Consider the following 22142-nt stretch of genomic DNA (forward strand, 5'->3'; position numbering starts at 1 on the left):
ATTTTATTCTAGTTAATGATGTCAAGAAATTTCTTTTAAAAACCATCATTTTGACATAAAATATTTAGGTGAAGCTTATTTAATCCTTAACATAAAAATCATTTAATCCCTTGATTTTATCTCTCTATTTCAATCCCATTATATACAATTATTGATAGATAAATATGGTTGTTCTGATTTTTCTCCTATTTTTCTACTTCTTTTGATCTTTTTATCTGACTCTCGAAGAAATCGGATAAACTTATGAATCAAGATATATATGCTTAAATAATTAAATTTTTAATGTATCTTTTCAATCATATTAGTCTAATATTGCTCATTCTATTCTTTTCCCTTCTCCTGGGTTCAATGGTCAATTAAATTTTAAATAATTATTTTTTTAATTTTATTTTTTATAATATAATGCATCTAAAATTCTTTTTTCATCCGAATTTTTCGTCGCAGGTCCGCCGCCTTCGTTTTTCAGCAATCGGGTTCCCCGCGACCCATTCCTTCTCCTTTCCTCTTTCTAAACCCTCCGAGATATAACACAAATACTTAACGAGTAATCAACGTGATTCTCACGCATATTACTCTGCTGGGTTCATGGAGGAACGGAGCATAACGCTCGTATGGGCCTGAGATGCGCGGCGCCGGAGTCGTCGATCGCTGAAAACGATACTTGGCGTTTGGGTTTGGGGACATGGCGGGCGGAAGCGGGATAGGGATACTGAAGCGCTTTATGCGGGATAGCTCCCTCAAATCCCTCTTCGGCGGTGGCAGCGGGCGGAGGAAGACCGCGGAGGACGACCCCGCCCCCATTCCCCAGCTCTCCCCCATCGCCAACTCCGTCGTCTCTCGCTGCTCCAGGTATATCTCGCTACTTTCCTGAGCTCGACCTCATCTTGTTTCGTTCCTCAAGAATCGCTGTCCCGCATATCTTTATGATCCAGTTACTCTGTTAGCATCATTTCCATCTGGAATAATTTTCAGGTATATACAATCCGATTCTGTTTATTGTGCGTCTTGAAATGGGAATTTGACATGCTACGATGAAATGATTTACATTGTCAAGTATATATAAGATAGGTAGGTTAATTGTTGGACTCTTAGTCGTAGAATTGTAGAGGCTGATGAAGGCCTCTTTGAGTTACTCATGTTTAGATTTCTCGAGTGCGCTAAGTATCTTAGATTTCCTCGGGTTCGGATCCAAATTTGTATTGTTTATCAGAAACAAACTTGGCCAAATTTTGAAATCTAAGCATGGGTGCCATGCAAGACTATTTTAGTTAGGGTGTGTAGGGTATGCACGAATGTGCATAGATTGCACGTGGCCTTTTGTGGGTTCATATTTCATAATGCTGGAGCATGTCATGCATGAACACCCCTGAGTTCTTGGTGAAATGCCAAAAGTAGGATGTCTATAAGTAGGACTTGTAGAATCCTGGTTAATGTATGACTCAGGATGTCATTAAAAATAAGACCTCGATATTGGGCAGGCTTACTCTAAATAGAACTACTAAAACAGCACTTGTCACAAAATAGTGAAGATTTGAACCCTAGGTTTAACATAGAACACTGAAACTAAAAAAATAGTGGAAAGTAAATCTCTCCAAAATTAGAGTTCTTAGATCAGGATCAATTCTACATAATTTTATGACAAGGTACTTGACACTTGCATTCCTGCATTACAAAGACATTAATGAATAGCTTGTTGACTGTTAACAATCCAATTGACTCAGGTGTCAAGGCTAGTTTATGGTGGCTTTTAAAGCTTATTGATTCACATCCCATATTTACGATCAACAAGTTACAAACATTATAAATTCAGGATATGTCATACCAATTCTAGTTTCTTGCTTGGATTTGTAACTTCTCAATTATGGCTAAGCTTTTGCCATAGTTCAGCCATGTTGTACCGTCAAACAGTAAGCTCAAACCTCAAATTAGAGACCATGTTAGGGGTTTTATAATTTTGATTCCCTTATCAGCAATCTATATTTTATCCCTTTTCAATTGCTTAATTAGACTATAATCACATGTGACATCACTTTTATCTGGCCACTAGTTGTTAGTGTCACTATTCCATGCTGACTATGTCATCCTTATTTCTGAGCTGGTCAAAGGAATGCTTCACTTTAAAGAGGTAGTGAAAGTTTCAAATAGGTTATAATATCATGAATTCAAATGTGAAATGACAAATCCTTATGGAATTAGTTGCACCAAGGTTTTAAATCCAACCCAAGACCAGGTATTGGTTTAGGACTGCATCTCAGTATAGTCTTGACACTTGGGATGGTTTGGCATCCTAGTAATTCACTAGGACACTAATTTTTATTTTTATTTTTTTTTATTTTCTCTCTCTTTTTTTCCCTGTAGTTTGTTCTTTGTAATGATTGTTTAGAAGCTTTTTTAGATTTGTTTGTCATAATTTTGGATTAAAGTAGATTCTTTGTGCCAATGATTGGATTTATGGTGCTAATATTGGTAATGGTATCAATTGAATATTGGGATTATGGTACCCATGACTTGTGCTCTCTCCCCTTCTTCCTCCCTCCTTCATTCCTTTGTTATACTTTGTATTTAAAAGATGCACCAGGCCACCAGTACAAGGTCCTTATGTGGGGCTAAGATCCACTGCAGGAGATGGAAGCCCATGCATTAGGCTGGAGTCCTCATAAGGCTACAAGCCCAAGTAGAGGCTCCACATGTGGAATGCTTGAAGTCTCATCCTACCTGGTATCAGCTGGTCCTGTTTGCCAACCCAGTGTGTGCCAGCCAATACCAACTGGGATTGCTTGGTTCTATTGGTATCAGAGTACTGGATCTGTCCCAATATCTGATCTCTCACAAGTCCATCCCTGCCCAATCTGGGACATTTATGATAGATCAGTACTGACCTCATATTTAAACTTGTTGAATATGTGCTATCTTAAGTGTTTAATTTCATCATCTCCCAAATTCTATTGTAGATGATGCAAATTCTCATGTTCGTCACTGGAATCATATGTCCCTTTGCAAAACAATCGCCTAACTTCTAGGTTGAATCCCTTGAACCCACAAGCAAGATATTTGATTACTGAGTTTTAGAGATCAACTCTTATGGATGTTTTTCATTAGACTTTTTAGTATCATTTATTCTGTGGATCCCGGATGCATCAAATCCTATTACCTTTTTTTTTCATCATTTTTATCACTTTTAAAATGCTTGATGTGACCAGGAGTCAGTAATTGTTTGATTCATGCCATTGTAGGATTCTTCTCCTCTCAACAGAGAAGTTGCAGCAGTGTTTTGAGACTGACTTGCCTGCTGATGTCAAGCAACCCACTGTGTATGCAAGACATTTATTAGAGTACTGCTGTTATAAAGCTCTTCAAGTGTTGACTGATCATCCAGATTATTTGGCTGACAAAGATTTTCGCCGCTTAACATATGATATGATGCTTGCGTGGGAAGCCCCTGGTGAAGGGAATGAATCTTTATCAAAAGTGAGACACCTACAATTGTTAGAAGTGGATATTTGTAAGAAGTTCTGATGTTATTTAATACCCTTTTTCCATAGAGGATTTTAATTTGATGTTCCATAAAAAAAAATCATGTTACTATTTGCTTATGCAATTATATTGCTCATACTCCTTCCTAGATTTCACACTGGTCTTTTATTATATGGATTCAAGGTGATGAGAACTTTACTTTTGTTTTGGACCTTATTGTGGCAAACATTGGCTGCATTAGGAAACCACTTCTTGTAACCATTTAGAAGTTGAAGATGAGGATGAGGCATCACTCTTTTATATAAATTCTACATGCCTAGCAGTTCAGGTTAGTTGTTTCTGTACTGATTCATTTATTGTAATTACTGTATCCCATTTTAGTTATGCATAGGTGTCAATTCTATCATTTTCATAGGTTCTCCAGGTCTATGACAAGAAAACTGTTGGACTACAAGCCTTTGCACGAATAGCTCCTGCTTGTCCTGCAATAGCTGATTTGATCACTGTTCACAACCTCTGTGATGCACTTACAATCTCATCAAGTGGCCAGCTCCATTTTCTCATCTATGACAAGTACCTCAAAAGCCTAGACAAGTATGTTTTGATTTCCTTCTTCAAAGGACTCTATTCCAAACTCATCTATTCTTTTTCATGTGTTTATCCACAACTAAAGTTCCATCTCTGAATATGTTATGGAAGTATCATTTCCTTTCAATTTCATACCTGCCATTTAGGTTTATGTGTCCCTCATATTTTGCAAACGTTTACTTTATAAAAGAGTAAGCAAATATGTTCATTTGTGCTTGGTGTTTTATGATGTCACCCATTTATCCAGTATGTATCTTTGTGGGAAAAAACACTTGAATTTCTTTATTGACAGGAGCAAAATATCATTTTAAAGAAGAAAGCTAGATTCTTGAGAATATACTGATGCCTTTTCTCTTTCTTTGAGGCCATCTCATAATTTGACATTTCAAAGTAACATGGTTGGGTGCAAGCAAGCATTTTTACAATCATCTCAACAAATTAAGCTGTTCCTATTATAATCTTGAGCTGGTTGGACTAAGGGGGAGTCTTGTTGAACATTTCAACTTTTGCATGGAGAATTAGATGAAAAGGACGATAATATTGCCAGAAAATTGGTATACAGAACCAAAAGAGAGATACACATCTTGTCATATTCTTCAGTTTCAGCTTGTAAATATGCTCTGTGGTTGCATGGTATGTAGAACATAGGAAGGGTATAACTATCCTGTAGATCTGTTTCCTTTCTAGTTTAGGTGAGATTTTGTCCATTACAAGTGGGTGCTAGAACCTATGAGAATTCAGTAAAATGAGAACCAAGTTTGTGTGCTATGGAGTAACCTTCATTCCTTTATCATATTGTATCTCTTTAGACCATCTAATCTTAGTACATGCAGGAAAATGCTCAATGATGTTTTGAGATTTTTTTTACAGAGGCGGTTATGAATAATTCAGGTTTAATACCTTTGATTTGTTTCTTTTTCCTTGTTTTTCTGAACATTGTTGATGAAAAGGAGTTGAGCATGGCTGTATGTGGTTTTGGGAAATCTAAAAGCCTTTTGACCACGAGAGTCTGGAATAGGTATGCTACTAATTACTGTTAGAACCTTTGTTAGCAACATTTTATGAGATGTTGTCAACCTGACATTAAATCATTAGCAGTTGATATCAAGATCTTGGCCAAGGTCCTGTTGCAGAAGTAAATTTTGCCCATGAACGCAATCATGTCTTGAGTCACTCTTGACATCTTTTGTATATGGCAACTGGCAAGTGTTTTGGATATCCTTCACTTTTCTTTTTCTTTTTCTATATCTTCCTGGATATTCTGTTTAGAAATCTTTGCACACATGATGTCTCGACACCAGATGTGTCTGATATCTCCACATGGGGCAGGAAGGGCTGAAGAAGAGAGGTGGTTGATGGATGAAAAAGTTGGAGGGACTAAGAGGTTGTGATCCCTCAATATTGAGAATTTTGGAATAGTGGAAATGAACTCTCTAGAGGGATTCTGGTATCTAGGATCTTGGAAAAATATAGTGCTTGGAGTATCAATGGCCTCCTAGATCCCTTCGACCTCTCTCATTCTTAGCCTTATCCAACTCTGCAACTTGCAGTAGTCCAGCATACATCATGGGGAGCTGGTGCCTCATGGGTTTCTAATGATTACTTTAAGAAAAAAGAAATCACAAGAACTGATGCCATAAAAGTTACTACTTTATGAAGATTCATTCAGTTATTGTGCGCATTACCATTCTTATCCAATATTCGAGATTTTGTTTTTATAAGTAAGTGTGCACATACCAGTTATAAGGAGCATAATTTGGCTTGTGATTGGTCCTTTCAGCACCTTTTTTCCCTGAACTTCTGGCAAAGGCATGGGAACACTTTCTCCTCTTTCCCTACCTTTTTTTTTCGAAAAGAAAGATAGAATAGCCATGTCAGGACTTTGAGACTCAGGCACGTAACCTCCAATATTTATGCTTTTATCATAGGGTTCTCAAATCTGCAAAAAGCATAATATGGTCACCACTTGCTTCAAGCCTTCACCTTTCTGATGGAGAAATGATCTTAGATGTTGATGGTGTTATGCCAACTCAACCTGTTCTGCAACACATAGGAATATCTGCATGGCCAGGTTAAGTGACTTTCCTTTTCATTTTCTTTGTTCTTAATTGTTTCCAAAAGCTCTTAGGAACATTCTCTCTCTTTCTTTTTTAATTTTGGCAGGACGGTTGACCATAACCACCCATGCTCTTTACTTTGAGTCCTTAGGAGTGGGTTCACATGACAAAGCTCTCAGGTATGATTTAGCAGCAGATTTAAAGCAGGTAGTAAAGCGCGAACTGACTGGACCATTGGGTGCTCGCCTCTTTGATAAAGCTGTGATGTACAAGTCAACCTCTCTGTAAGTTCTGCATTTACATTGATTTTTTTGTTCTGATATTGGATTCGTTTAACTTGTGTTAATTTGAGACAAAATTTGCATGCACTCTATTGCAGAGCAGAGCCAGTTTATTTTGAGTTTCCTGAATTTAAAGGTCATTCACGCCGAGATTACTGGCTGGCAATAATTCAAGAAGTCTTACAAGTGCATAGTTTCATCAGAAAGTTCAATCTTGAAGAAATTCAACAGGGAGAAGCTCTTTCAAAGGCTGCTTTGGGCATCTTCAGATACCGTGCTGTGAAAGAAGCTTTCCATATTACTCCCTATCACTTTAAGATTACGCTTGCTTTTAACTTAGCTGAAAAATTACCCAAAGGTGACGTGATCTTGGAAGCTCTATATAATCACCTGGAACTACTGCATACCGGAAATCAGAACCATTTTGTCAGTGATTCTTCATCTGATAAAAAGTTTCAGGCTCTTCCTTTACCATCTTCATCATATACACTTTTTAAAATGGGCTTACTGAAAAGGAAAAATAGGATTAACAAAAGAGATTTCCTTGTTGCTGTTGTCTGCATTGGTGCAACAAGTCCTTTAGAGATGGCTGTAAAAGAGTCACTTTGTCACTCTGAAATAGCTGAGGCAGCATGTGCAACAGTGGATCAGGTGAAAGTGGAAGGGATTGATAGAAACATAGCTGTGATGCAGGTATATAACCATAAAATGTTATCTTTCTGTTTCAGTTTCTGCATTAAAAAAGGAATGACTGAACTTGGAGGTTGGCAAATTTTCAACATAAGTTTTGTGAGTAGAATAATAGAAAGTGCCTTCAAACTCAAATCTTAGATGTAAAGTCAAGAAAATTGGGACCAACAAAGTTTTGCTGTCCAAAGTCAACTTTCAGAATCGTTGTTCTAGATGGTAAAAAGAATTACTGATACATAATTAAGATTTTGAGTTGCAAGAATGTTTTTGGATGGTTTACTCCCTTGCAATGTTTTGTTTTATATTTTTTGCTTCTATGTAGAATTTATGATCGATCTTTCTATTTCTACAAAAAGAAAGCGGAGATACTTATTTGTGGTGAAAATAGGCTCACTTTGAACAAGAGGATTGGCAATTCATGATAAATTTCAATTCATTTATGATGTATTTGGGTATTTTCTGTAGGAATCATCTGCCGGTCAAAATATATGGAACTGTAATCTTCTACCTTGACCGAGATAAATTTATATTTTGCAATTAGCAGCTAGCTATTTTGAATATTTATTTCTGAAGTAAAATTTTAATCATGGAGAGGAAGTAACCTTATGATAGTTTTGACTTATGGTTAAACATGTTGGAAGAAGACTGTACATACTACTATAATTTATCTAAGAATGCAAGCCCATGTATTACATGTGAGGGACCATATGCTATGGTGAGGGGCTAGATTTTATTTGTTTTTGATGCACATGGAGTTTTATATCATGAGTCAGTCAAACCAAATATGTTCAACTATAATCTTTATATGTTGGTAGGAGCATAAGATAAATTTGCTTTAGCAGCTGGGGCTTTGAGTATTTATTGCATAAGCAAAATTCTTATGATGGCAAGAAGGAAACTTGTGATAACTTTGAGTTGCTTTGGAACATGTTAGAGATAGACTAGCATATGGGTATTCTTTTATAGAATGGTAGAGAAAGTGGATATATAGATTTTTACCTGGTTGTGGATTTGTGTTCTTTGTTGCATTTTTTCTATGAATTAGCCTGGAAGTTAGATATTATCAGGTTATCAGCTCTTCCTTTTTGATCATTTGTGATGACTTGTGTAAGATAAAATAACTTTTAACTATCCCCATGGTTAGGTAAAACCTTTATGTAACAAAGTTTAGATCACAATTGCAAACTTTGCATGCCTAATTCCTAAATGTTGCCGTGGGACATTGTTTCAGAGTTTATTAATCATACTATACATTTTCTGTCAGATACATTGTACGGATCTATGCTAATTCATTTTTGAGTTGCCACATGAACTTGAATCATTTAGGTTGATATGATACTTTTAACCTGACAGAGAACTCAACAATCACCAATTATTTACTACAATTTGGTTAACTAATCTAGGATCGAAAAATGCTTGAAAATAATAGGATTTTTTTCTGCACCAAACATGATTCTAGAGGTTAAAGTATTGAATTCTAAGAAAACACATGGATATTAACAAATTAATGAATCTATTATTGAGCAAGCGAGGCATTTTTAAAATCCAATTTTTCTCCAAAAAAAAATAATATATCTGAAAAGCAGCATGGCTTAAACTCATCTCAAGTTTTACTTGTAGTAGTATTATTAATATAAGAAAGCTAGGGAAGAGGACCTATTAGGTTTAGGAAAGGGACTAAATCTATGGTTTGCTGGAATTTTGGTTATTAATCCAAGTTTTTGGTATAAATGTAGTAGAAGGACAATGTTCTTAAAAGAAATAGAGAATGGTAGACCGTAATATAACTAGGGTTCTGGATTTTAGGGCCTGAATTGGATTTTTAGGGCTTTATGCAATTGAATATCCAACATCAATATTTTGATGGAATTTTTGGCGAAAATCTGACATTTATATGACTAAAGAAAAACCCTACAGGAAGTGAAACTCCAAATAAATTCCGATAAGAGAGAACAATAGAAAAGGGGGCAAAATGAACTAAAGAAGAACAGAGAATTTTGGAGACAAAAATTAAAAAAGGAAAGGGAAAAGATAAAAGTGCACTCACTCCGGGACCTAGGAATCAGACATAGAGTTGCAAGCCTGATGCTAGATCTACGGCAGCACAACATGGTAAAGGAAAAAGGCTGATAATTTATTTATCTTCTGCATAAAGCTATAGTACTTTTAAACTTCCAGCAAACAACTTTCATAAGGTGCCAGTTACTGTAGTGTGCACAATACTGTGAACAGTAATCGCTACAATATTTGAACCCATCAACTACCAAATATGATTTAGATTTTTTTAATTAGCACCTGATTCCAATATTACCAATTAAAATTAAAAATAGAAATAAGGAAAAATATAGAAAATTAACTACTAAAATTAAATGTTAAGAAATTTTAAGTCTCGTTGCCTTCGGTGCATCATGATGCAATCTTGGGTCTCTATCAATTATGGAGGGGCATAATATGCATCCTAGTCCCCTTGTAGTGGTCCATAATAAATTTGCTTGTTAAGGCAAATTTATTTGTGCTGCAGTGCATATCCAGTCATTTATGTATGGCATTTGTAATTAAATGCTTGATTGTGAAACCTTGGTCATGTTGTTACATTGTAGAAGATGGCTTTTAGGAGATCAGAGACTGCCATGGCTATGGTGGGGCAACTTCTACATAACATAGACCTCTATTTGGTGCACCAAGAAGGGTATATCGACTTAGTAATAATTCATGTTAGGACAATTTTTGCATCCAAGCACATTTTGGAGATTTTCTACATTATTCGGCTAATGGAACATTGGACTTACCATCATTCAGAAATTTGTACAAAGTGGTTGTCTAAATGGAAGGAAAATGTGATCTAGATGGGGAAATCAATACCATGTGAGAAGATGTAGCTAGCAATATTAAGAAAGTGGCTATAGAGGTATTAGGAAAATCAAAAGGAAAAGGACCATAAGTATAAAAGGGAAACTTGGTGCTGGATTGAGAAAGTTTAATTGGTGGTCAAAGCTAAAAGAGAGTGTTATAGAAGACTACCTAAATGTAAAAATAGAGAAATATGTGAAAGCTATAAGGTGGCTAAGAAGGAAGTTAAGAAAGTGGTATGAGAGAATAGATTCAAAGCATATGAAGAGCTATATCACAAGTAAGAAACTGACAATAAGGAGAAAGATATCTATAAGATTGCAAGACTAAAAGAAAGAAAATTAAGAGACTTGACTCGGGTTAAATGTATTAAAGATGAAAATTAAAAAATATTTGTTTAAAGAGAACAAGTTCAAAGAAAGGTGGAGTTAGTTTAATAAGTTATTCAATCAAAGTCATGTAAACGATCTAGGATGCCTTGCTCTATTGAGCAAGGATCGATGACTCGGAACCAGACCCCGCGTTGGTTGGCCGGTGGAACGAGTCGGTATGCCCCATACAGATCGAACCAACATGCAAATGAGAGATGAACTGGGGAGGAAAAGAGAGAGAAAGTGAGAGGGGGATAGAGGGAGAGGGAGGAAGGAAAGGTGGCCACAGGAGGGCCGTCGAGGCCTCCTAGGCTCTGCAGTCCTCCACAAGAGAAAATGAGAGCAGAAAGAGGGGAAGGGAGAGAAGAGGAGGGAGGGGAGGTTGGCATTGAGGCCACTAGAGGGTTGTTCGTGGCCGCTGGATGATTCAAAACAGCCCTATGATCATCGTGGGTTTGAAATAGGGGTGAAGTCTTTGTTTTGTCAATAGCTTTATCATGTATCATGCTTTTTTAAAAAACATGATGAAACAGGGGCTTCGCCTCTATTTCGATCCTGTGGCAGCCATGGAGCTGTTTTGGGCCGTCCTACGGCTACCGTGGCCATCGACATCCCTTCGATGGCCTTTCTGCTGCCTTCCCCTCCCTCATCTTCTCTCCCTTTCCCTTTCTCTCTCTCTTCTCTCTCTCTCTCTTCTTGTATCTTGTGGAGGACCATGGAGCTCTGGAGGCTTCGACGGCCCTCCGATGGCCTCGGTGGGCTATAATTGGTCTTTTTCTTTTTTCCTTCCCCTACCTTCTCCCTTTTCCTCTCTTTCATTCTCTCTCGCTCTATTTTTGCCAGCATTTTGAATCAAATATCCGAACCACACCGGTTAGCCGCTGGGTACGGTTTAGCACGCCTAGCAAACCATGCTATTGGGGATAGAAATATTAAATATACACAGAATTAGAGTATTTGGGCAAAGGAGGCTATGAAAAGATGAAATTAAGAAAAATGGTTGCACCTGATGGAGTTTCTGTTTAGTTTTGGAAGTGTTTAGGTGATGCAAGGGCAACTTGGTTAACAAATTTGTTTGATAAGGTTTTAAAGATCAAGAAGATACTTGATGAATGGAGGAAAAGCACTATAGCATTGATTTATAAGAATAAAGCTGATATTCAAACTTGTTTTTAACTATCATGGTATCATACTTATGTGCCATACTACAAACATTAGGGTGGGGGGGGGGGGGGTTATTAAGCATAGATTAAGGTGTGTGATAAAAAAAATGTCAAAGAACCAATTTGGTGTTATGCCAGAAAGCTATTTTTCTCCTTTGAAGGTTAATAGATGAAATAGAGAAAAGCGATAAGTTCTTTATATGGTATTTATTGATTTAGAGAAAGCATATGATAGAGTCTCTAGGGAAGTCTCATAATAAACATTAGAAAAGAAAAGTATTTCCATTAGATATATTAATATGATTAAGGACATGTACAATGAAATAATTACTAGTGTAGGAATTATTGGTAGTAACATCGATGTGTTTTCAATCACAATAGATTTACATCAACGATCTACTCTAAGCCCTTATTTTTTTTTGCTAGTTATGCATGAGCTACCAAGTATATTCAGGATGATATTCCTTAGTGCATGCTATTTGCGTATGATGCACTCTTAGTAGATGAAATTAAGATTACAGTTAAGCGCAAGTTGGAATTATCAATGTATTAGAATATGAGGATTTTAGGTTAAGTAGGTCCAAGAAAACATACATGGAATTTAGTTTCAGTAAAATTAGAAATAAAGATAAAGGTAGAGTGAGATTTAAGGATTATAAAGTTCATAAGGTTGATCATTCCGGTATTAAGGATCGATCATTCATATGGAAAGAGAGATTAAAGAAGATGTTATCCATAGGATTAAAGCAGGTTGGATAAAATGGAGAAGTACAATTAGAATATTGTGTGATTGTAGGATATTTGCCTAGTTAAGGGAAAAATGTATGAGATAGCTATTTGACCAACCATGCTTAATGGTATAGAATGTTGGAGAGTCGTCAAATGCATGTGGTTGAAATGAGAATGTTGAGATGGATGTAAAGTAATACAAGAAATGATAGAATAAGAAATGAAATCATTTGTAGAAAGGTAGAGGTAGCACCAATTGAGGACTAATTGAGAGAGTGATGACTTCGTTTGTTTGGATATGTATAATATAGGCTGAGGAATGCACCAATTTGAAGGAATGTTTGAGACATATAGAAGGAAAGACGCACAGAGTTAGACTGAAAATCATAGGGATGAAGTAGTAAGGAAGAACTTGATATCACTATACCTTTTAGAAAATATGGCCTTAAAAAGGTGGAATGGAGGAAAAGGATTTATTCAGCCAAACCCAACTAGCTTGCAAATATGGCCTAGTGGAGTTGAGTTGGGTTAGGGTGGTCTAGTCGGAAATGATGATTGAGATTTCTTAGTGTTTCCATGCATTATCCTTTTTTCTCTTTTTCTTTTTGCTTGATATTGAAAATTGTATATTCATTTCTTAATTGGACTTTGTGGCATCCTTTTTTGTTAGTTTTATTAATACTATGTACTGTTTATGTGGATCGTGCTCATGATTACTGACATGCTTTTTCAACTTAATTAATGTCTGTTTGGTTGGGAGGAAACCTGTGAAAGTGTGAAAGGAAAAGAGAAACTACAAGACCCTGATTTTACTTTTCCAAGAGGGCTTCTGAGTTCAATTTTCGTCTTCTGGATGTTTTTGATAAAAATGAAAAGTCTAATAGTCAAGATAATGTAAAAAAGCTTTTGCTGGTCCTTTATTTTCTGTCAAATGAAGCAGATGGTAAACTTGTATTTTAAGAAATACAAATGTTTTACTTGCAACCAAACAGACCCTAAGGCATTAATGTTTTTTAGTGGAATCATAATTTAGATGCTTGTAACGTGTTTATCAGTAAAAACACTCTAAAATAGTATGATTAGAATATAGTAGAAATACAAGATTGTTATAGGGAAAACCCTGCATAATATTCTCCGGCACATAAGTTTTCTCACAGGAGCATGTCTCATTAATTACAACATATCTTGAAGATGAGTAATATTTTCTATGAAAGATGATCTTAAAAAACATTGAGAAATAATTTTCCTAGATAACATGAGAGATTTTTTTTAAAAAAAAACCAACAACTCTGTTTTGATGAACTGGGAGTCACCTTGTTTTAGGAATTAGGATGGTCTTTGGCAGAATAGCAACTGCTAAGATTAGTTTAATGGAAAATCATCATTCATCACCAATTGATGAATATTGGAGTCAATGATGTATTAATAATAATTTTAGCAAGTTGCTTTATTGAACAAACTTTTGTCTGTCTAAAGGAAACTCAACCCCATATTGCATTATAATGATCTGTATAAATCAAAGAATCTGTAAAATCATAGGCTTTCTAACTTCTGACATGCATGGAAAAAGTCTTCCAAACCAGGCAAAAACAAGGCCAGGTCCAAACCATGGAATGTCGTACTGGGCTGAACCGCCTGGTACAGGGCATGCCGAATGTCCCGGCGGGAACCGAGACGGTTCCGGCATGCAAAATGGCACATGCCGGGGGAAGAAAAAGAGAGAGAGAGGGAGGGAGGAAGAAAAAGAGGAAGGAAAATCCGCCAGAGGGGCTGCCATAGGGCCTCGGAGGGCAGCCGTGGCCGTCGGCGGCAGAAAGGGCTCTCGCGACTCCGTGCGGGGAACAGGGGCGATCCGCCCTGTTTCTCGGGGTTTTTTTTTAAAAAAAATTTTCAAAGTGAAGTCGGCATGGGTTTGCCGACATGGGGAAACAGGGGCGGATTGCTTTTTCAAACCCCATGCTGACTTCACTTTGAAAAGGCTTTTTTAAAAAAAAACCTCGAGAAACAGGGGTGGATCGCCCTGTTCCCTGCATGGAGCCGCGGAGCCCTTTCCGCGCCCGATGCCACGGCGGCCCCTCCGATGGATTCTTCTCCCTCTTTTTCTTCCTCCCTCCCTCTCTCTGTCTCTTTCTCTCTCTTTTTCTTCCCCGGTTTGTCCGTGTTTTCCTTCGTCGATTCGGAACGGAACGAAGACATGCCGTGTCGTACCATCGGCCGGTCATCCGGCCATCGATACTGGTTCCGCCGACCTTGGTCCAAACTAAAAACACTAAGTTCAGCTCAAATCAGATGGTTCATTCAATTAATATTTACATTGGTGGTGGGAGACTTTTGGAATCAATAAATCAGCCATCATACCAGCTATGCAGGCCTTATTGTACTATTAAATTTCCTTTAAGTTGCTAAGGTATGTGTCAACCAACCACATATGGTACTCCTCATCTCTCTCTCTCTCTCCCCCCCCCCACTTCATACATATATTTACTTGTGAGTACATCTTGGTTTTTAGGAACATTAGATTTACACATTGTATATAGTTGTATTATCCATGGATGATATACACGGAACTCGTAATATATTTGTGGTAGTAGCAATTGGGCATGTGCAATGCACATATGAGGGAAAAGCAAAGAGAGAGCAAGTGATAGAGTCCAAACTGTTTAGAAGTGTAATCAAAGTCCAATTTATTTGAGAGTCTAATTAAAAAAAGAAGACTCAAAGTCCAATTCGTTTGGGAGTTTTATGAAAGGGATCCAATTTGATTGGGGAAGGAGGATAGACTGTGAACATGATAGTTGACGTGGGCATGAAGGCCAGATAACTACCGATCAGTATGAAGGGTATTCTGGTAAAAAAATGATAGATGGAATCAAGAAGGAATATTTTGTCATTTCAAAACTGTCATTTGTGTATATAGTTCCAATAAGTTGATCTTGGGCTGTCAATGGCTTCACTATGCTATTGAATTTTTCTGACTATTTCTCCTAAATTATACAAAGCAATATGATAGTTTAAAATATAACAGATTCTTTTTTCCCCAGTTTTATATCCAGATGAGGTGAATCTTGTATATTGTGTTGTAGGAACTGCTTAACCCCGTTGTCGAATCTGGCAAATGGCTTCACTTTCTAGCCACATGGGAAGATCCATTTAGATCAACGTTCTTCTTGGTTTTGATTCTTTACCTTTCTTACAGGTAATATTCTTTTCAAGGTTTTAACAACTGCTGGAACAAGATGGTATGAGTGGTCCATACTGTTCTGGCAGAAAATTGACACCGGTGCATAGTGTGTCAGTACACAATGCAGTCCTGCATCGTGTGTCCATATTGGTATTGTACCAGTTTTCAGTACCGGTTTTTAGAACCTTTCTAAGTTAACTAATGTTTTGCTATTATATATGGCCCCTCAATCCATTATACTCAATCAGTACAGCTATCCTATATGTTATATTTTATATTTTCATTTTTGTCTGTTGTGTTTGACAACATAATTTTGGGACTTGCAGGGATTGGGTCAGGCACATATTGCCTTGCATTTTCTTATCTCTCGCCATTCTCATGCTTTGGCAAAAATACTGCAGCAAAAGGAAACATTTGGGAGCTTTTCGGATCAAATCTCCCCCTACTAAAAATGCAGTTGAGCAACTTTTGACTTTGCAAGATGCAATTGCCAAAGTAGAAACCCTTGTTCGGGCAGGAAATATTTTTCTTCTCAAGTTAAGATCTCTCTTGTTTGCAGCAATCCCGAAGGTTTGTCTCCTCAGCACTTCGACCAGGTGTCCAAAATAATATGTTATAGTATGTTTCTGGATATGATCTATTATGCTACCAAACATTCTCAATTGATGGTTAGCATATTTATTAGCAGCGGATCTTAAATAAATTTATAAGTTATAGCAGTATACCCCTCAGGGGTATACATTTGTTTTAATTACTATAGCCCCAATAGCAGGTTTAAGCCTTTCCTTTCTTTATAGAATCTTGCTAGAGGTTTTAAAAATACAGTGAAATTTCACTATGACCGATTACCCTAATCATATGTAAGCATATAAAAACACAAGTATGGTATCTATTCTTGTTTTCTTTTTGGCACTCCAGTGACATGTAGAAACATGTTGTAACTCACGGTCCGTGTGTTGGAATTGTTGAACCTTGATAGTCATAGTAGAATCCAGTACCCCTAATATAGTATGTCAATTCTGTTTGTGACCATACTTTTTTATATTCATTTTGTATGTGGACGCACATGCAATCTTTCTTTTGGTTGTTTCCTATATCATTGGTGACTTTTCTGATTAAATTGTTTGACTCCATTATTTAAGTCAAAGTGATGTTGACTTTGTGACTTGCTTCTCGATTTGGTTATATTAGAGTCTTGATACTATGGTCTGAAACTCTAATAGCTCTGGAAAAAAATTCAGATCTACTGACATTTGGATATCCATATTGGCTGCTGATTGAGTTGCTATTGTTATCTGTACCTAGACCTGGTCCTTGCCTAATATCAAGAGCGCCACTAATATCTAATGACTTTCTTCTGCTGGTCTTCCAGAAGGTTTGTTGGTTAAACTCATATGTAGGCTATTTAGCATACGATTAATTTCTGATAGGGTCTTTTTGAGTTATTCACCAAAAATTTATGAGCTCTTTCCACAGTCCATTTCGGTATTCTGGACTTGCTTAAATTAGTCCAAGTTAATTTACTTTTCAGTGGATCTTGATTCACCACCAAAACTTAACAGGCATTTGTACCTTTAGTTTCTTTTGCATCCACAATCCATATTAGTAGCTTGTCATGTTTTCTCAGGGTATTTAATCATTATTCTTGATTTTTGGTCCCTTCTAGTGCTAAATTCCCCGGATAAATACCTGTTGGCCTGTTCTGACGCTATCTTCAGATCTATTCTACTTATACCCCTTCTTGTTATCGAATGAATCTTGTTGAACCTTGTTTGGTATGTCATTGGACTTTATTCCTGTTCTTGATTCAGATATCTACATTTTCTTTCTTCATTTCTAGCACACCTAACTTTTCTTAATTATTTTTTTTGTTCTCAATCATTTTCTTGCTTCTAGGGTCACTTCTTAGGATCTTCTATATGGTTGATCCTGTAATCTATTTTCAGGCATACAATTTTGCATATAAAGGATCCACAGACTCATTATAAGTTTGAAGGATACTATTTCTTGATTGTCTATTTACTAGCTCAGTCTTTTTCTAGCCCGAAAACACTTTAGATGGCACATCTTATTCATGGAATCCAATTTTTTACTACTACGACCACAGTTTTAAATATTGAGATGTAGGCTGTAGAGGCTTATTGCTTGGGGGTCAGTACGGTACATGCTCTACGAGTACCAGCACAGTGTACCAGCTGGCATGACTTGCTGGTTGGTACACCCTTGTACATATTATTTGGGCCTACAAATTCTTTACCATTTTTCCGTGTTCAATTTTTTTAATGACAAGTTATGTATAAATATTGCAAGTGTATTATCTAAATGCCCTGATCATCCTATTTGGCTTATGTTGAAGCTTTTATATTGTTACTTGACACGTGTTTACCATGTAATACTTAATTTCACATAACTTATTGTAAAAATACTTTGGAGTTTGGACAACCATTTTTGTGCACTAAAAGTTTCACTGATTTTTTCCAATGAAAAAGAATTTTGTTCAATTTGATCTCAGAAATGCATACCCAAAAACATGAGTCGAACATTCATACATCATGTAATCAACCTAAAACATGATTCCAAGGGTCCCATTATATAAATTCAAAATTTCCTTTACCTTGGATTTGGTTTTTGCAGAGTTAAAAGGAAAAGGATAGAGAAGCATTACCCTAGCTAGAAACACCATGCTACTCGTTAATTGATGATTTCTTTGGTGATCTGAGCTCCGAAGGTGCGATTTGCTGTATTTAGAACTTTCCTAGTCCTTGTCCATCTTGTTTTCACCTTAAAATGGTTGGGGAAAGGATCCTTTCTAACAAGTCTCACTCAATACTGAGTGGTTTAGGCTTGGTGTTGTGCTTGATCCAACTCAATCTGGCATGATCCGAGTGATTTATTCCCAGTTTGTGGACATCGGCTGCATTAAGCCCTAATGTACTGGCACCTGGGTTGTACAGTTCGTGCTGGCTGGTCCAAGCTGCAATTTCAACAATTTCTATGACAAAATGGTGGCCATGGATTGAATAGAAGTGTGAGGCTGTGTGTCTTTGTGAAGTAATTTATAAGTTGCTCTCCAAACTGAATATATAAGGAGGTATTATTAGCATTTTTTAATCAATCGTGATATCTTTCATGCATGTACTAGTGAAAATAGATTCTTTCCTGACAATGTCATGCCAATTGTTAGGTGGTTTGGATATGACTTGTCATTTATTATCACATTGAAATCAAGATAGGGTGATGAAGCAAAATGAGTAGAAACTGACTAGAAAGATGACAATAAAGAGAAGGATGGATGGTATGTTTAATTTTCTTAATGATGAGGAAGAAAACTAGGGTAATGTGGAGATTAGGTATGAGATTAGAGTTCAGTATAAATAATACTGAATGAGGTGAGAATGAATAAAAACTATGACAGGCTGTTGCCTAGGTTTCATATGGACAAAAAGAGAAAGGGAGTGGGAGAGAGAGAGCACTACTACATTCAGTTTAAAGAAGAAAATCAGAGATAGGGAGAAAATATTGACATTAAAATAGGAGGTGGGGAGCCAATGGTTGAAACTGCTTAGTCATGTATTTTAAGCCTTTCAAAGTCATGTCTTCATAACAACATGCATGAAATTTTCTTAATAAGAACTGAAGGAAGATGTTATAGAGGAGGGAGAGTATGAAGGAAGAAGTTATTTCATTATTATATTAGTTAAATGATTATAAATCTTTTCAAGAAGATATTATAGCCACAAAAATTGTAGCATGTGTATGCTACGAATGCAAGCATGATACAATTTTTTAGACTGAATTTCCATATTCTTATTTTATCAATATTTTAATACATATTTATATATTGTTCAAAAATGAAAATCATCTTGTTGTAGGATGCTGTCCATCACACAACATATCTAAAATTCAAAAAGAAAAAAAAAAGGACATGGGTTCTCTCTTTTCTGGTTTTTGCCAACTTTGGATCAAAAAAGGGTAGATTAGAGGGCCGCACCCAAATGGAGTGCCCTCCTCTGCGGTGGTGCTGATGACCTCTTTTTCTCTTGTTCTTCTCTTCTCTCTCTCTATCTTCTCTCGCTCTCTCACATTATGGGGTCAGAAAGGCCTTGCGAGATGCCTAAAGGCATCACTGAATGCAACCAACCCCCCTTAAAGGTAGGAATCATGAGGCGTCCTGGTTGGGACTGCCTCATACTGACAATATTGGTATTTGTCTTCCAAACTGCAAGATCCATCTTGATCGGGATGCTTTGTTCGAGACTGATTTTTGTGACTTGGGTCCTATCACGGTATCGGAATCACAGTGGTATAGTAAGGTATTGCTGGTATCATTCTATTTCGCTGATGGTTTAAACCATGGTATGGGTATACTAGATAAGGCATAGAAAGAAAACTTGTCCATGTATCTTGGATTATTAGATATGGCAAGAAAAGTTTAAGCATAGAAAGGTTTTAACCATGGGTTGGATGTGGGTTTTGAGAGCATAATTGTGCCTTTTTATATATGATAAGATTTGTACAAGGATTGAGGTATTGATGGTGCCAGTCTATCTTGTAGGTGCTATAACATCCACAGTGAGAACAGTATGTAGGATGGGTGTAGGATACTGGTTTGGGTGTGAACTAGGACATTCTACCTGCCTCAAGTGGTACCAATTGGGGAAGGCCAGTACCATGGACAGTTTAGTTAGTACTGGTTGGGACCTAATTGAGTCCCTTTATTTTGAAAATAGAGAACATGTGGCCCCCTTGCTTCTCTCTTTTCTTGTAGCTTCAATCACCATAGGAGTTCAAGGCAAAGAGAGAGAGAGAGAGGTGGGAGGCTTAACCTATATTAAGCATTTCCTAGAGATCTAGTCTTGTTGATATCGGAGACCTCTGTCATTGATAAGGCTCTTCACTCCCTTTTTCGCCATTAATTTGGTGGAGAAATAAGAAAAATAAGGGAAAATCATGCTAAAATTTTCTCATCATGAAATTTAGATACCATGGTAGGCTGGCGATCAACATACAACATTTTATTTTTTTATTTTTAATGCATCTTTTGTTATAAGTTATATTATTTTGAGAAATAATTAATTACTAAATAATTATAAATTTTTGGAAAAGTTTGGTGCAATTCGCACTATCAACGTGTGCATGTTACTAAATTGTTGCATAATTGGATTAGTTTTGTGTTGCGAAAACCCGAATCTATAGCCAAAGTTAACATCAATTTAGAATTATCTTGACTAAAAGGCTTCTATTTAGATTGCAGAATATATTTGTAACCATGGAGGGTGTTTAAAAAGTCCCTAAAGAAATTTAATTTTCACAATTTCCATAATTTTAATATAACAAATTATATAAATATTGTAAGTTATTAGATTAAATATGAAAATAGTTGGAATAAGTGTAGTAAATATAGAACAATTTTGCAAACCACATGGGACAATACGAATATGGGCACATTAAACCCCACCATCAAATTCATTGAAGATAAAAATGTAACAATTTAACAGTAGCAAAATAAAAGGGGCCTCTCAATAAGGTATTGGGATGACCATCTCAAGAATTAGGATTGTAGCATCTTGGTAGCATATCGACCCGGGAGTAGATTAATAGAGTCAGCGGTATTGGGTTTCAGACCCTTGGATTTGGATATATGCAGATGCCTACTTTGGAAGGGTCTTGGCCCTCATCAAAAATAGATAACTGAGGCATGAAATCACAAGATGCCAATAAAGAATTTCCCATAGGTGTGTTTTTTTTCCTTTATTTTTTTTCTTTTTTTAGGGTGTGGGGTGAGGGGAAGAAGGTTTTATGGATGCCAGGGTGGAGGAATTCCAAGATTAATGCACTCTATGAAGATTTTTCCTTGTTTAGAGGGGACCATTGCTCCTCTAATGCCCAAGCAACTCCACCTTTGGCTCAATTGTGACGGTTAATTTAGCCTGAGAACTGTTTTTCTTATCAGTTTCTCATTCACTGTTAAAAAGGACTAGAAACTTGATATTATTTTGTCTTTGGTTTTTGTTCCATTTGCTTCGTCCCATCAATTATCTGATGGTTGGAAAAGTCGAATACCTTATTGTTGTATAAATGTTCTACTGGTTGTGCTTTATTAACCTTGTGATTTTTTACTTTCAGGCCACTGATGAGGTTGCATTCACATTGATCATGGTAGCAGCATTGATTGCCATTGTTCCATTTAAGCATGTAATAATGTTGGTGGTCCTTGAGGCATACTCAAGGGAGATGCCATGGAGGAAAGAGAGCAGTGAGAAGTTGACAAGGAGACTAAAGGAGTGGTGGGCACGCATACCGGCAGCCCCTGTTCAGCTCATCAGACCAGAAGATAACAAGAAAAGGAAATGAAAGAGCTCATCATTGCAATCATATTTTTCCTCAATTTTTGAGCTCGTCATTGAGTAATCCTTTCTTCCATTTTCCGTTGGTGTTGTATATTTGTACATAAATGTCTGCCAGAAGGAAATGTGGGATCTTAGCATAGTAGCATATTATTCTGAGGTGTTCCTGCGATGTCGCATGGATGGAGAATGGTCATAAAGTTACAGGTGAGGGAATTCTGTGAATATGGCTTTGCCTGAGAGGGTCCAGTATTGTTTCACATGTAATTTTTGTCGCTACTTCGAGCCTTGCATAAATCAGGCTGACTTGCCTAGCAAACTATATATATGGTTTGTTGTTTTTTATATTTCAACAACAGTTCTGCTGAAATCAAAAATCAAGTTGGAAGTAATTGGCTGGTTTAATAGGAA

At 36.7% G+C, this 22142-nt stretch overlaps 1 protein-coding gene across 5 annotated transcripts; it reads left to right on the top strand.

Annotated features, from left to right (window-relative positions):
• Positions 1 to 438: 438 nt before the first annotated feature.
• On the top strand, positions 439 to 22142 carry LOC105042498 (uncharacterized). 5 transcript variants are annotated; one of them, XR_012140979.1, is made up of 12 exons: positions 439 to 849; positions 3234 to 3468; positions 3716 to 3802; positions 3890 to 4068; positions 5991 to 6133; positions 6226 to 6403; positions 6499 to 7093; positions 15287 to 15399; positions 15711 to 15954; positions 18019 to 18112; positions 18227 to 18475; positions 21511 to 21659. XR_012140979.1 is itself a non-coding variant. In XM_073256575.1 (10 exons), exons 1-10 carry the CDS (start codon positions 683 to 685, stop codon positions 21736 to 21738), a joined length of 2169 nt encoding a protein of 722 aa, XP_073112676.1. In that variant the 5' UTR covers positions 439 to 682; the 3' UTR covers positions 21739 to 22142. The 5 variants fall into 5 exon arrangements, 3 of the variants coding, with proteins under 3 accessions (XP_073112676.1, XP_073112677.1, XP_073112678.1); XR_012140978.1 differs by having other exon boundaries at positions 18019 to 18475; XM_073256575.1 differs by lacking the exons at positions 18019 to 18112; positions 18227 to 18475 and having other exon boundaries at positions 21511 to 22142.

Source organism: Elaeis guineensis, chromosome 4 (assembly GCF_000442705.2).
Source record: "Elaeis guineensis isolate ETL-2024a chromosome 4, EG11, whole genome shotgun sequence".
NCBI lineage: Eukaryota > Viridiplantae > Streptophyta > Magnoliopsida > Arecales > Arecaceae > Elaeis > Elaeis guineensis.

What these genes read in the sequence shown, in the direction of transcription:
- LOC105042498 (XM_073256575.1), top strand. Translation starts at nt 683, where the DNA reads ATGGCGGGCGGAAGCGGGATAGGGATACTGAAGCGCTTTATGCGGGAT. An exon ending in GGAATGAATCTTTATCAAAA is followed by an intron (nt 3,469 to 3,715) that starts GTGAGACACCTA and finishes TGGCTGCATTAG; the next exon opens with GAAACCACTTCTTGTAACCA. An exon ending in ATTCTTTACCTTTCTTACAG is followed by an intron (nt 15,400 to 15,710) that starts GTAATATTCTTT and finishes TGGGACTTGCAG; the next exon opens with GGATTGGGTCAGGCACATAT.